Source organism: Lepus europaeus, chromosome 19, assembly GCF_033115175.1.
Source record: "Lepus europaeus isolate LE1 chromosome 19, mLepTim1.pri, whole genome shotgun sequence".
Taxonomy (NCBI): Eukaryota; Metazoa; Chordata; class Mammalia; order Lagomorpha; family Leporidae; genus Lepus; species Lepus europaeus.
In genome coordinates, this window is record NC_084845.1 from 4,196,421 (window position 1) to 4,213,285 (window position 16,865).

General features: G+C 40.6%; 1 protein-coding gene across 1 annotated transcript; it reads left to right on the forward strand.

The window, feature by feature from the left end:
- The first annotated feature begins 11,528 nt into the window (after positions 1-11,528).
- LOC133748696 (vomeronasal type-1 receptor 4-like) lies at positions 11,529-12,455 on the forward strand. The gene has a single exon (XM_062177628.1). It carries the CDS (start codon positions 11,529-11,531, stop codon positions 12,453-12,455), a length of 927 nt encoding a protein of 308 aa, XP_062033612.1.
- The last annotated feature ends 4,410 nt before the right edge of the window (positions 12,456-16,865 follow it).

The window sequence follows — 16,865 nt, forward strand, 5'->3', positions numbered from 1 at the left end:
AAGAAACTCACCATCCTCTGATTCACACCCAAATTTCTCTGTAAACCAGATCAGAGGCAAAAGCTGTGATCCAGGAACTTAGTTCAGGTCTATTATGTGGGTGGCAGGAACCCAATTACATATGCCTCCCAAGTCTGCACTAGCAGGAAGCTTGGCCTGAGAGCAGAGCTCAGTGTGAACCCTGGAAACTCCAATAGTGGATGTGGCAATTTAAGATTAAAAAATTTATTTGATAGAGTTACAAAGAGAGAGGGAGGGAGAGAGGGAGAAAGTTCAGAGAGGGAGAGAGGGAGGAGAGAGTGAGAGAAAGAGAATCTTCAAACTGTTGGTTCACTCCCCAAGTGGCTGCACCAGCCAGGGCTGGGCCAGTCTCAAGCTAGGAGTCAGGAGCTTCATCTGGATCTCCCATGTGGATGAAGGGGCCCAAGTACTTGGGCCACCCTCTGTTGCTTTCCTGGGCACATAGCAGGGAGCTGGATCAGATGTGGAGCAGCCAGGACTTATACCGGTGCCCATATGTGATGCTGGTGTTGCAGGTGGCGGCTTAACCCACACCTGAAAACAAAGCACAGCTCAAACCCCCTTTTACCCAGAAACACCTACTACATTATGTAGGCTGATCACAGGCATAGAAAATGGGGCAGATTCAGGAAGACTCTGAGAAAGGTCTTTGGATGGAAGACCTCCTGGTCAGTGGCACCTGTCCCCCTGACCGTATCTGGTCCAGACCTCCGGCTGCTCCTGGTACCTGGCTTGCAGGAGCCCTGCTAGAGTCAACTGCCAGAACATCAGTTGTGTGTGAGACTCATCTTTCACACGGATCTCACAGAGGGAAGGACGTTGCTTTGGGAAAGCTGCTTAACTTAGACCACCTGAAACCCATACAAAACGCCATGTTTATTGTTCTAACAGGGAGATTCACATAGATACATCTGACTTTACTAAGAGTATCCTTTAAGGTCAATGTAAAAGTATATATATTTGGTGGTATCCTATCAACAATGGGTGACTTAGGAAACAACATGTTCTGGATAATTTTTAAACAGAAAGATAGTAGACATGCTTAGAATGTTCTCACCATACATAAAGGAGAAGTGTTTAAGAAGATACATGTTTACCTTGTTTTAAATATCACACATATATTAAACCATGTATCAGAACATTTCATGTACTCCATACATATGTACAAGATGCATTTTTCAATTAAAGTAAAAATTCTCCAAAGCTCTGTCTCTATATAAATATATATGAACATATATTTGTAATTTAGGAATTCATTCATCTTTCACCGTGTTCTTCGTTGTATCTCTCCTATTGTTTCTGTCTACTTTGATGTCTTCTTGATCACTAGAAGAAGTATATCTACTTATCTTTGTGAGATGTTGCATAAGTAGTTGATCAAAGTTACATGGAATGTTTTTTTTCTTTTTTCTGTTTCAATCCTTGTCTTTTAGTTATGCAAAGGCACCTAAAATTTTCTTGGAAAATGGAGTTAAATTTGAGTTTCTTTTGATGTAAACATTTCTTGAATTCAAGTATAGTTCTTTCATGAAACACATCTTTGATGACCTTTTGAAAGTCGTTATCTGCATAGATTTAAAAATGTTTTCCTTTATGATTGTAGCTTCAGTTTTTATTAGTTTTTATCCTAGAAAGTAGGAGACTTTTCATAGCTAGTCACAGTATAGTGACATAAAACCTTCAACTCCATCTAGACAATAGGATCCCAATCCAGCAAGAATCTATCAACATCCTACCAACTTTATCTGTATTTAAAACACAGTCAATATCAAACATTCTGGTGTCGAATGAGTGTTTCAATGAAACTTTACAGCTAAAGACCCCTCTGTATGCAGTATTTGTTAAAAAAGCAGTATCTCCTCAATCTTCCCTCAGCTCAGAAATTATATTTTACCCCCAACCTTACTACATCTCTTAATGCCTAACAGGATAGACAACTTGGAGGGACTTTTATATATTGTAATTGATATAATATGGCAATAACACATTTTGTCTTTCTTCATTCTTTATAACACTTGTGAATTTATGTGCATTGCTACAAGTTGCTGTTGATAATTAATTACCACTGCTGTATAAGTTTCCACTGTGTGACTATCAAACAATTTACCCCTGTTCAACCTTACTAGATACTATAAAATATTTTTTCTTCTTTTTTTCACAAATTTTCAAACCCATCAGCCCTCTGTAAGGTCCTGTTTTACTCAGATTCTGCCAACACCCACTGGTTTCTGTTGTTTTAATTTCTTGTATGTATGTTATTGTTTCAGGAAGCACTTTTATTTGCACTTTTTATTGCTAGAGATTTAATTATCTCCACACATGTTATCAGATTTTGGGCACCCCTTTTGGAAGTATCCTTTGGTTTCGTTTCCATTTCTCCAACTTGTCTTTATTTTTCCTGTTGATTTATTGAAATGCTTGAATATTATAGATAAAACTGCTTTTTCTGTTTCTCTCTGTCCATCTCTGTCTCTAAATCTCTTTCTTTTGGTGAAAGCTCTAAATTTAATATAATCTAAATTGCCATTTTCTCTTTATATTTAGTATATTTTGTTCTCTGTCAGAAATCTTTTATTCTTCTAAGACCACATATTGTTATTCTATGAATAACAATTCCATCATGCCTTTTTTTTAAAAAAAAGATTTATTTTATTTATTTGAAAGGCAGAGTTAGCGAGAGGGAGACGAGGGGAGAGAGAAATATTCGATCTGCTGATTATCATGAAATACCAATTGCCTTAGATCAAAGGCAAAATGAGTAAATTAGTACAAGGCTATAAACACGTCTGAAAACACATTATAGAAAATATTAAACATTTCTCTGAGTATTTCCCTACCCTAATTGGCTTTTCAAAGTGTTAGGCAAATTCACACTCTTAATATGACTTTGTTTGATATATAAATACTTCTAACAAAATCAGGTGCCCGAACAAAAATGATCTTTGCTGGGAGAGCCTCTGCTGAGTACCTGGGGTTGGCCTGTGTAGTGAAGAGTCGTTTTTGCCTGAGGGAGGAATGGACACTGCCCTCAGATGCTAGAGATAATATCCAAAGCATGCGAATGTCCTGCCTTTTCACTGTACTAGTTTCACTGGGAATTTGGGCCATCAGAATTTAACAATGTGACTATGATGGTGGCTTCTGGAACATGTCAGTCTAACCTCTGGCAGCGCTGTGATCTAGAGGTATGGTCAGGTGAGCCTCCCTGGTTGGTGATACTCTGTGTGCACTGTCACATGTCACAGCTGGGAGGCAGTGACACTGTCCATGTCTAAACAGAGAGAGAAGAGCTTGAAGCATCTGGTTTGGACCTCTCCAAAGAGTCTGTTCTGTGTGTCCTATGTCCTTTGTCCACAACAAACCATAACAGCTTTCATCAAGTTCTGTGAGTCCTTCTTGCAATTATAGATTCTGAGGACCTTCATAGAGACCCCCAAATTTACAGCTGACTGTTTTGATGTTTAGGTGGTCTTGGGGCTCATTAAACTTGAGGCTGGTGTTTGAAGTAATAGCAGCCTTATGTGGCCACTCTGCCCACTTACTGAACAGTTGATTAAACTGTGATTACTGATGCCATAAACAAGAGTGTCAATTTGTTAAGTCAACAACAGGAATCACTGTGCACTTACTCCTCATGTAGGATCTCTGTCCTTAATGTGCTGTACATTGTGATTTAATGCTATAACTAGTACTCCAACAGTATTTTTCACTTTGTGTTTCTATGTGGGTGCAAACTGTTGAAATCTTTACTTACTATATACTAAACTGATCTTCTGTATATAAAGAGAATTGAAAATGAATCTTGATGTGAATGGAAGGGGAGAGGGAGTGGGAAAGGGGAGGGTTGTGGGTGGGAGGGAAGTTATGGGGTGGGGGAGCCATTGTAGTCCATAAGCTGTACTTTGGAAATTTATATCCATTAAATAAAAGTTAAAAAAAGCAAAAATGCAAAAAAAGAAAAAAGTATCATAGGCCTAAATTAAATACTTAACATTAATCTTTGTTCTGATAATTCAATTATACCTCCTTGTATGCATACAAAGATATGAAAACTAAAACATTAGCAATAGAACTGACATAAGGAAAAATGGATAAATTTCATATATATTTGAATTTTAAATGTTTATTGTCATAATGCTTGTGTATATTATATATTTATGGGGTACATATATCAACATATATTTTTATTGTGGGATGCTTATATAAATCTAATGAATGAACCTAGTACCTCACATACTTACCATTTTTTCAGTGAAAATGTTTAAAGCTGGCTCTCACTAATATTCCAGACTAATGTTAATGAAATTTACTGTATAAAGAAGGGATCTGGGAATCCTGTTGCATGTAAACAGTGATCTTGTAAGTCGGATGCAGAGCCTGAATTTTTGTATTTATTTAGTTTCTAGGAGCTCCTGCTCATCAGCTGACCATGCAGGAAGGAGCAAGGATATAAGGAACTGGAATAGAAAAACTTCATTCTCCCCTAGTAAACCAGAAAGCATGACAAAGAGAATTAAACCAGTACAAATAAATGAAAGATACCTCGGATTCCAAGATCTGAATAACTGATATATATATATATATATATATATATATATATATATATATATATATATTGACAGGCAGAGTGGACAGTGAGAGAGAGAGAGAGAGACAGAGAAAGGTCTTTCTTTACCATTGGTTCACTCTCCAATGGCCACTGCAGCCAGCACGCTGGGGCCAGCACACTGTGCTGATCCGAAGCCAGGAGCCAGGTGCTTCCTCCTGGTCTCCCATGCAGGTGCAGGGCCCAAGCACCTGGGCCATCCTCCAATGCCTTCCCTGGGCCACAGCAGAGAGCTGGACTGGAAGAGGAGCAACCGGGACTAGAACCCAGCGTCCATATGGGATGCCAGCACCACAGGCGGAGGATTAACTTAGTGTGCCACCTCGCTGTCCCCCTGATCCATATTTTCAACAAGGATACCAAGAACACACAATGGCGTAAGGAGTGTACCTTCAATGAATGGTGCTGGGAAAACTGAGGATCCGTATGTAAAGTACTGCAAACACCACCTCAGGTGCATTGAAGAGTTAAACTGATGTATGCGGGGAGGAAGCTAGGAGTGAGGAGCTGAGGTCACTGGCCCTTCCCTGGTGCTCTGCATGTACTGACCAAACACTCTCATTTTCCCTGCAGTAAAAAGGGGCAGCTTCCACAAAATCACTCCTGAGACATGACACTGGCTAAAAATAACCAACATAGTTGCAGACTGCTCATCATATGGTTATAATGAAATTACCATGGCTGACATCCCTACTCTCTTCATGCACCTGAGGCCATTACACTTGCAATACTTCCCCAGTAAAGGGCAAGGAAATGGCTGATACTCAAGGTGCACCCCCAAACTCTACCCCCATGAGTATTCATTTAACCCTCTACAGAGAGCACCCTATGCTTCAAGATCCGAAGAAGGAAAGGACCTGAGCATCTTGGAGTGCAGCCACTCTAGAGTATGCCTGAGCCCTTTCTTGACTGTGTACTTCCACTTTTCATACAAGCAAATCTTACTTCTCTGGTGATCTTCACCTATGTCTGGCGGTGCATCACAATGTCAGTCCACAGTACAGTATTTTCATATATGCTGACACTGTGGAATTACCATATCCATCTAATTAACAAACATTATCACCTGACATCCTCACTGTATATTGCAGTGTATGCATTTAAAAGCTACTCCTTTACTACTGCTCCAGAGCAGTGTTCAGGAACCATCAATGTATACGGGAGTGATCTAGGGATTCTGTTACCTGTAGACCATGACCCAGCAGGGTGGAGGTGGAGGCTGACTTCTAATTCATCCAATTTCCAAGGGCTTCTGCTTGTCAGCTGACCACACAGGATGCCTCAAGGCTCAAATTATCAGAGTAATAAATCCAATAAAACACAGAGAGCCAGAAAACACTGATGAATAAAATGAAACCAGACACACATAAATGAAAATGTATCCTGTTTTCCAGAAGTGGTGGACTTGATATTTTTAAAAGAACATGCTAGCATGTAATCTACAGATTCAATTCAACCTCAATTATAATGCAAAGGTACTTTTAAAGTAATTTTAATCCTAAAATTAATGTAGTATAACAAAAGACCCTATAAGAGCCATAATAATATTAAGAAAGAAAACGGAAAGTCTCACACTCTCTGGTTTTTAATTATATGACAAAGTCACAGTATTCAAACAGTAGGGTCCTGGGAAAGGCTGACACAGACTTTGTAGGCACAGAATAGGACCTGAGATAAATCTATCATACATGATCTGCTAATTTTCAACAAGAGTTTGAGAATAAGATGCGGAAAGGAGAGTCCCATCAATAAGTGGTGCTGAGAAAACCATAGATCCGCATGTAAAATAATGCAGCTGTACCCTTAAAACACACTAAAGCAAAACCAAGTGAAAATGAATTAAACATATAAATATAACACCTGAAACCCATACAGGCAGGGAGGCAGCAAGCAAGGAGGAGCCGAGGTCATCAGGCCCTCCCTGCAGTCCTGCATGCACTGCCCAGCTCCTCCCCAGCCCAGGCAATGGAAAAGCACAGCTCCTGCTAAACCAACTCTGAGAACAGGCACTGGCTGGAAAGAAGGGGCCATCAAAGAAGGAGGTACTTTTCTCTGAAGGGAGGAGAGAACTTCCACTTTACTTATGGCTCTGTCTAAATACTGGCAGAGTTTGTGGACTCAAAAGGCTTCCATAGCCATGGCAGCTCATGACAACAGCCTACAGTGATCACTGACGTCACAAGAGGGTCAATTGTTAAATCAACAACAGCTAAAGGAACAACAGAAGTCACTGTGCTCTTACTCCCCATATAGGACCTCCATCCATAATGAGTTGTACTATGGGAACTGACTGCAATTTTTGTTCCCAAACTATACATATTGTGTGTGTGCATGGGTGCAAACTGTTGAAGTCTATGCTGAGCATGGAGTAGGTCCTCTGTTTATAAAGTCAAACTAAAAATGAACCATAATGAAGAAAGAGATGAGAGAGTGGGAGGGAGGTTGGATGGGAGTAAGGGATGGGTGGGTATGGGGGAAAGAACCACTGTATTCCTAAAATTGTATCTATAAAAAAGTATTCATTAAAAAAATAAAATAGAATACAATAAAAAAGTCAACAATAGCAATCACTGTGCACTTGCTTCCCAGGCAGGACCTCTGTCCTTAATGTGTTGTACTATGAGAATTAATGGTAAACCAGTCTTCAAACACTACTTTATACTTTGTGTGTCTGTGTGAGTGCAAACTGTTGGAATCTTTACTTAGTATAGAGTTGATCTTCCATATATGAAGATAATTAAAAATGAATCTTAATGGAGAATGGGATGGGAGAGGAAGTAGGAGATAGGATGGTTTGTGGGTGGGAGGGTGGTTATGGGAGAAGAATTGCTGTAATCCAAAAGTTGTACATTTGAAATTTATATTTATTAAATAAAACTTTTCTATTAAAAAAAGGTTATGTAGAAAACAAGATGGACATAGATACCTGATCTCTGGATCTTATATTCCACTTGGAGCAGACAGATAATAAGTAATATCTACAATATCAGGTGATGATAAATGCTGTTAAAACACTAGAGAGACCATGTGGAATAGGGGTGGCAGAGGAACTGGTTTAGATAGGGTGGCCAGAGGTGGACATAGTTCAAAACTTAAAAAAATAGTGCTCTCCTTCTTAAATAGTGCACAAATCTTCAGCTTCTGCTTTAATCTTGCCAAAGTGAGTCAAGTCAGGAAAAAGATCAGGGGACACAGGGTGAGATAAATGCCATGCTGTTGAGGAGGGCATTAACTAGGCCTATCTTGTTCGTTTTGTGCAAGGAAATGTGTGCTGTGTTCAGTTCCCTCCAGGCTTTATACTTTATACTTTGTATGTCTGTGTGGGTACAAACTGTTGAAATCTTTATTTAGTATAGAGTTGATCTTCCATATATAAAGATAATTAAAAATGAATCTTAATGAAGAATGAGATGGAAGAGGGAGTAGGAGGTGGGACGGTTTGGGGGGTGGTACGGCAGATGTGAGGGGAAGAACTGCAATATTCTAAAAGTTGTACCTATGAAACTTATATTTATTAAATAAAATCTCTCTAAAAAAAACCAAAAAGAATAGACACTGGCACCAGTATGCCTGCAGCATCCAACCTGTGATGACTCTTAGCTCTTTATACAGTTGTTATCATAAATTACACGGGTAACAATGCTACTGCAATCCTCGGCTAAGCCAGGGCAATTCCAGGGCAAGCGACTGGGGAGTCCTGAAGCCCTGCCCTGAGACTCCAGCCCTAGCGACTATTCAGTTACACATGGCCACAGACACTGCCACCTGTGCTTCTAGGCCCTGTTAAGGAGTGGACCTCAACCCTGAGGAGTGCAGGCCACTCTAGAGTGTGCTGGAGTGTGTCCTCTCACTCTTCAGGCACATGAATCCTTCATTTCTGCTGACCTCTACCTATGTGTTGTCTTCAAATTCATTCCTGTTAGAGATAAGAATCTGGACACAAATACCACATAGAAAACACAGGGGAAAAGCTCCCTGACAATGGTCTTGGTGATGATTTTTTTTTTTTTGGCTATGACACCAAAAGCACAAGCCAAAAATGCAAAATATATAAGTGAGATAGCATGAAAATACAAGGATTAAGCATAACAAAAAATTATATAAATGCAACTGTTGAATTGTAAAAAATATTTGCAAACTATACAATGACAGCTATTAGATAACAGCAAAGGAAAAAGCAGTCGGTATTTCTTCCAGAAACAAATGCATAAATTTTAGCTTATATGTTACCTTTTCTCAAACTATGCAGTCAACCAAGACTGCCAACGATTAAGCATAAAGAAAAACATGGGGAGAGAAAACCGTGATACACATTCCAATATGCTGAATTGAGAAGCTAACATGGCCGATGTGGTAGTTAAGGGAAACATGAAACATGCCTGCTACGTCATAGCTTCTCTGAGGGTGCTCATATACTTGTGAATGTCTATGGATGTTATTCTCTTCAGATCCCTGTATTCACTGGAGATTAGAAAGAAAGGAAAATACTGGCAAAGCATTTTTGCTATAAAACCCCTATGTTCTCTGTGATTCCAGACTGTCTTGAGTGTCAGACAAACCCAATGTCTTCTCATGTAAACTACGCTCATCACGTTCTCCACTGCACCTGTGTATCTGAGAGCCTTTCTCAGGAGCATTCTCCCCATTGCTCTACTCAGTACATAAATGATGCTGTGCTTTGGGGTCTGAAGTCTGGGGAAGAACTCAAACTGGAGTAGAAAGAAATCTTCATGAATCCAGGGAGACACAGGAGCTTTGCTGTCAGTCCCTCCCATGTCAGGCTCAGGATCTCCTGCTCCCTCCAGGTCAGACCCTGTCTGCTCCAGGGAGCTGAGAACAGGAGGAGCCACTTTCAAAGACTTTCCCAGCCTCTTTGGAGATTGTAACTACGGGGTGTAATTGTTTTCTTTAATTAGCAAGAGGCAAAGTTTTCACAAATATCTTTCATATCCAACTTTACTTTCAGTGCAGCTGCAGGTGAAAAGATAATTGCAGCTCTGCAGGGAGGTGAGGTCACAGGCGCCACCATTTCTAGGGCTCCAGCTGCCTCCAGCCAACCCAGTGCTGACTGGGGTGACCTTCATGCCAAGGACTCTCCAGGCAGTGGAGAGAAATTTGGAATTTTCTCTGCCAGTGAGAGAGAGTTTCCAGGCGAAGAGGCAATCGGGAGTCTGGGTGAGTGATCAGGTAAGAAGTGGGATTGTCTTGTGTTTGCACCTGGTCCTGTGCCCCAGCCTCACAGGAAGCAGGAAGGATTCTGAGACGTGTGCAGAGCTAGGATAGGGACATAGGGTCCTACACGCTACTCCACACCTTGATGGCTCCTAAAGTAATTTGATGTCAGCCACAGTGATATTGATTCTTGGAATTTAATAAAAAATCATGAAATCTGCTGTCCAATGTGCTTAGAGACCATAGTTCCAAAATAAATCTGGTGTTCAGGTCACCGTGGGAGTCACAGACCAAAATTTCATGATTCCTAGAGATGCACCTATAGAATTGAACATAGCTGTGACTTAGTCAAGTCAAACCTACAGGATTCTTTCAATCTTGAGCCAACACAGTGGGCCTAAGTGGCAGTTTCAGGAAGAGAAATGCTTTTTCTAACTCTGTTGTTGAACTGATCAATGGTAACTGTGATAATTCCTATGGAAAAATTCCCGTGTTCCCAGATTATAATAAGATTTTTTTCCCAAGCCCTTTAATATTCATTTAAACAGCTTAGGCCAAGCAAATATAAACTGCAATTTTAACATCACAAGAAGACTTGTTTTTATCTTCTTGTAAGGGCAGACTTTTTAAGAAAGAAGAGCTATGCTGTAGTGGTGAGTTTCACATGGCAACTTTCTTTTCAATTATACCTACTGACATTTGCTCTGGACTGAAAATATTTTCTCCTCAATTGCAGGTTCTACAATTACAAGTGATAATATATACAAGATTTAGTACTAGAATTTGTATGTGATATACTTCAATACCTTTCAAAAATTTTGACTTATGGAAAATACATTTATTTACTATTTAATCAACAGTATATTGCATGAAAAAAGTAATATTTAGTTTCCACCTTACTTGATTTCACCACAGACTGATGTTAATGTTCAATGGTGTAGGGCACAACATATTTTCTATAGTTGAGTGTCAGTTTTCCTGGTACTTAAACCAAATAATGTTTCAATTGTCTTCCCAATATACAACCAATTTTGAATTATGTAAGGAGATTTTTCCTCCAGGAGAAACATCCTAGAAAATTATAATATAATCAGTTTCTCTGCATCTTAATAAGATACTTGAATGTAAGTCATTATTGATGTGGGCTTATCAAGCAAACTTTCATGCATAACGGTAAGCTAATACACAGAAAATGATGAAACAAATACCAGAAGTCTAAGATGAATTTACCAGGCATGAAAATAGCCAGGTGTACATATGTGTCATGTGAGGACCACAGCTAAGTAGCTCTGTTAGAATAACAGTGTTGTTAATTTGAGTCCTTTAGGAAAAGCCAAGCCAGGTTCAATATTTCACTTTGAGCATAAAATAAAGCTTAAATTTGGACACATCACTAAGCTGAAGCAGCCTGTGTGAACATTTAATTTCTAATGAAATGAATCCTGCTACCTTCTCATGGAGTTATGAAGAACACAGGAATCAGTGCATGTGTCTCTTCATGTCTGTAATTAGCAATGTGTAAATAGCCTTAAAGATCATATATCCAAGTCTTTGGAAACATGTTCAAAAATATTAATCAGTTATGACTAAGTGTGAGCTGATGCAAATGGAGATTATGTGAACAGAGAAAACTGAATTTCAGTTGATATTAATCCATAGAGCTCATGCCCCATCTCCCATACAGGAATCTCAGGCTCAGAGACAATAATCAGACATTGGAGGTGATGGGATGGCTGCTGGAGATTTGACAATGGGGATGATCTTCTTTTCACAAACTCTTACAGGAATCCTGGGGAACGTCTCTCTTCTTTCCCATTATCTCTATCTCTACCTCACAGGATGCAAGTTTAGGTCCACAGATTTGGTCATCAAACACCTGACTGTAGCCAACTGCTTAGTCATTCTCTCTAGAGGAGTCCCCCAAACCATGGCAGCTTTGGGGATGAAGCATTTCCTCAGTGATGCTGGGTGCAAGCTTGTATTCTATGTGCACAGAGTGAGTACGGATGTGTCTATTTGCAGCACCTGCCTCTTGAGTATCTCCCAGGCCATCACCATCTGTCCCAGGAACTCCAGGTGGGCAGTGCTTAAACTAAAAGCTCACAAGTACATAAGCCCCTTCAATATCTCCTGCTGGATGCTGTACATAATAGTAAATGTCATTGTGCCTGTGTATATGACTGGCAAAATGAAAGACAATAATATCACAGAGAAAGTTGATCATGGATACTGTTATGCTATGAACTCTGGAATACACATAGCATCGTTCCATGCAGCACTGGTATTTTTTCAAAATGTTTTCTTCATAGGTCTCATGCTGTGGTCCAGTAGCTTCATGGTTTTCACCCTGAACAGACACAGGAAGCAGGTTCAATATATCCATGGGACCAACGTCTCCTCCAGGTGCTCCCCAGAGTCCAGAGCCACCCAGAGCATCCTCATCCTAGTAAGCACCTTTGTGTCTTTGAGCATTCTCTCCTTCATTTTTCACATTTGCTTGACTGTTTTCAAGAATCCCAGTTTGTGGCTGGTGAACATCTATGTACTGGTTGCTGGGGGTTTCCCAGCTGTGAGCCCCTACATTCTCATGAGCCACGAATCCCGAGTGCCCAGGCTCTGCTGTGCCTACTCCAGAAATAGTGAGTGCCCTACTTAGCATGAACATATAGCTCTATGCATATTTACAGCGGGTAGTTCTTTGACACTTCTAAAATTTCATTTATTTTCTTGAGAAACAGAGACATGGCTTGTCATTTTGTGATTCACCTCCCTAATGTGTGTCACTGCCCTGGGTGTGATCAAAGATGGGATCCAGGAGCTCAATTTCTGGAGATATCATCACTGCCTCACCGGGGTCAGTGTCAGCAGAAGCTACAGCTGGTGTCAGAGCTGGGTGTTGAACCCAGGCCCCCTGCTCTTGAAGGTCAAAGTATCTGCATGCTAACTGCTGGGCCTATCACCTTCCTCCACATTTGATTTCTGGACTCCTTAATCCCTCTCAACTTTAAGTGTGTTTCTTCAAATAGTCCCTGTCTTACAGTGTGCTGGACTAACAGCTGGAATTTCTGGTCTAAAATGAGCAATGAATGGATTCATTATTATAAATGAGTTCCTATGTAGTTCTCACATCAATTCCTGAAATATGGACAACAACTAGTGTTTCAGCCTCCAACAATAATGTGGAGATTATGAACAAGTCATGAGTGTCACTTGCATCAGATATAATGAATTCATTCAGAAATTAATACACTATGGGCATGTAAATCAGCTCCACAAACAGGACCAGCATCTCAGGTGGGCTTTGAAGTACAGACATGGAAGAAAGCTCCCCTGGAGCAATGAATAACATGGAATTTGGTGGAGGGAAACTCAGTTTCCCAGAGTGTTAGCTGTGAAGACCTGCAGGAGTCCTGTGCACCACATCCTTAGGGGACGGAGCCCTTTGAACTCAGATGAAGGAGCTCAGCTATGTCAAACATTTTCATGTATAAATGAGTAGTTTACCTGCATGGGGCACAGGGGAGCACAAAGCATGTTTTGCTGTTTTATAAAAGACCCCAAGGCTGTATAGATAATGAACAGAGCACATTGTCCGGAATAGCACATTGTGACGTGGAGATCTACAGAGGGAGCCTTTTGTTCTTGTAACTGACATCAGTATCTGGGGGTGTGGGGAAGAAACATGCTCCATGGTGCACTGCCCTGTTAGGGGGGGGGGGGGCTGCCATTCACCTTGGAGCCTAGAAGAATGTGCACTGAGCTCCTCTCCAGCTCCCTCACTCTCTCTCCACATGCTTATCTCCATGTGTATGGAGATACATACTTGTGTTTCTATGTTTTCTATGCACACATAGAGATACAATATTAAATGATGCTTCTATTCTATTAACCAATATTGTTGGATAGTTGTACAAAAATCCAAGGCAGTGGTAATAGGAATAACACAAACTGTGTTACAGTCTGCTTTAGTCTGATGTGTGTCCCCATGTCACCACAGTATACAAACCACAGCTGCGAAGCCAAAGACAGCTACAGGCCTCCTGACGGGTGGGCAGGGTGGACACTCCCTGTCCTTCAGCTGTAGGATGCAGCCCAGCAAGGAGATTTCCAGTCCTGGCTCATGCATTTCCAGGAGATAAGACCACCCCAGCACAATTCTACTCTCACAACCTAAAGCAAAGCTTCCCCTGGGAGCATAGCTCCAACATCCTTTAGAACAGAAACACCTATGACCCCATGAGGCTGCACACAGCCGTGAGAGAGGGGGCAAGAGTCTTCAAATGTGAGAAAGCTCTCCAGATGGAGACCCTAACAGTCAGTGTCACTTGGCCCTGACTGTATGTGGTCCAGGCCCCCTGCCTGCTCCCAGTATGTGGCCTTTGGGGGTCCTGCTACAGTACCCTGCCTGAGCATCACTTAGTGCCGGAGACTCATCTTTGACACAGATCTCCCAGCAGGAAGGAAGTTGTCCTGGGGAAGCTGCTCAACTCATAGCACCTGAAATCCAACCATTTGCAACGCCAAGGTGCTTGTTGAACTGGTGTCTCACTGGAGAATATTTGTTTCCTTTCTTCTATGAAGGTTATAGATTCTCTGTATCTATTCAATAAGATCCAAGTGAATTCACTATGAAATGTTTGAATATTATCAGTAGCCTTTATGGTTAATGTAAATACATATATATTTGTGCTGTCCTATTGTACAGTGCGTGACTACAGACAAAATAACATTCTGTATATATCTGCGAATAAAAAGGTAACAGAAATTGTGTTTGTTTTTTACCATACAGAAATGATAAATGTTTGAGGAAATAGATACGTTTACCTGGTTTTGAAGAATACAGTGTATGTATTTATCAGAACAGCATATGATACCGGTAAATATATATAATACTCTTTGTCAAATAAAAATAAAAAATGACTTAAAATCCTATGTGGGCATGCATATATATATATATATATATATATATATATATAAATGAATTCATCTTCTTGTGCATCTTCTATCTGTACTTCCCATTGTCTTACTATAATTTGTTCTAGATCTCTAAATCTATTTTAAATATTTTCCTAACATATGGTGTAATTATTTGATTATAATTACTCAGAATGATTTTCCTTTTTGTGTTTTAATCCTTATATTGTAGCTATACAAGCTACCTCAAACCTTTTTTGGAAATTGGAATAAAGGATAAGTTTCTTTTGATGCTAAAAATTTTAAATTCATGCCAAGAATTTTTTTGACATACATTTTCCTCAGTCTTTCTGAACCCCTGTCAGCATGGATTTCACAATTCTAAGCTTGCTGGGAGGATTTTTATATGTATCAGTTTTCACCTGTAAAATACAGGAGAATTTTCAAAGTTAACCACAGTGTAGTGTCATAAAGCCCGTGACTCCACCTGGACTGTAGGATGGCACTCCTGCAGGACTCTGTCAGCATCTTATCAACGTTTTCTTGACCTGTATTAAATATTGTCAGAGTCAGAAACATAGTTTTTTTTTTTTTAAAGTAAAGTAGGATTTATTTAGGTTGGGAACCTCTTTTCAGGGCAGCAAATAGAGGGGCTCCTAGAGAGGAAGACCCAAAGGGGACTGGTGGCATTCTGCTTTAAGTACAAACTTGACAATCAGATTGGCATTCAGTTACACAGGCAGGGATAAAAACCACCAAAAGACCTCATGTACAATTCTCCATCCTGTCTGGCCCCTAAGGGTGGAGTAGATAACTTGTTTTCACAATAAGCTGTGAGATCAGGAGGAGCTCCCTTGCTATTCTCATGGTAATTTGGAGATTCTGAAGGAAGGAGGGCAGCCTGTTTGTTCTTTGCTAAAGACAATGTTTTGGGGAAGGAAGCAAATATTTTATACCCCAAATTCCATTGGGGTCCCCTGACTATCTATTAACCCATCTGACTTCACACATTCCCTCCTCCAGGATGGAAACCCTAACATCCATTAATGGAACTGGGTGATGATCACTCTGGATGCTTCATGCTGAAAAGGGGCAACTTTGGGAAGGGGGATCAAGACAGGGTTGCAGCAGGAGGTGGCTTCTGTAGGGGGATGCAGTGCCAGCTTGCAGAAACTGCTTCGATTCCAAGTTTCAAACACATAGGTCTTGAGTGCATTTCCCATTCTATTTTCAAACTCAGTACCCTCTCTGTATACAACAGTGGTTCCTAAACCAGAATATCCCCAGCCCTCTCTCATGACAGAAGTCACATTTCACACCCTACTCATTACCACCTCTGCTAGGTGACCACAATTCTAACACATAAAATGATAGACAGTCGCAGCCTTTCTATATCATAACTGAAAAAACTCTCACCAACTCATTTTGGCTTTGTTCATGCCTTATATTGGTTGTGAATTTATACACACTATTTCAGTTGTAGGTTATTAATTAGCATTGCTGTGTAAGATTCTACCATGTGAAAGTTTACTTCTGTTCAGTTATTTTAAAGTCAGTTCCATGAAATACTTCCAAAATGTTTTTTTTCCTTTTTCTATTAATTTTTTTTTTGACAGGCAGAGTGGACAGTGAGAGAGAGAGAGAGACAGAGAGAAAGGTCTTCCTTTGCCGTTGGTTCACCCTCTAATGGCCGCCGCGGTAGCGCGATGCGGCCGGCGCACCGCACTGTTCCGATGGCAGGAGCCAGGTGCTTATCCTGGTCTCCCATGGGGTGCAGAGCCCAAACACTTGGGCCATCCTCCACTGCACTCCCTGGCCACAGCAGAGAGCAGGCCTGGAAGAGGGGCAACCGGGACAGGATCGGTGCCCCGACCGGGACTAGAACCCGGTGTGCCGGCGCCGCAAGGCGGAGGATTAGCCTGTTGAGCCACGGCGCCGGCTCTATTAATTTTTAAAACCAATTTTAAAATTTTATTTTGTTTAAGGAATACAACATTAATACATACAGATTTGGTGGCATGGTGATTTTTGCCTCCTTTCCCACCTCCCTCCATTTACTGTCCCACTCCCATCCTCTACAGAGATCAATTTTTCATTTAATTTTTATACTCACAAAATTAATCCTGCACTAAGAAGAGAGTTCACTGTTTAG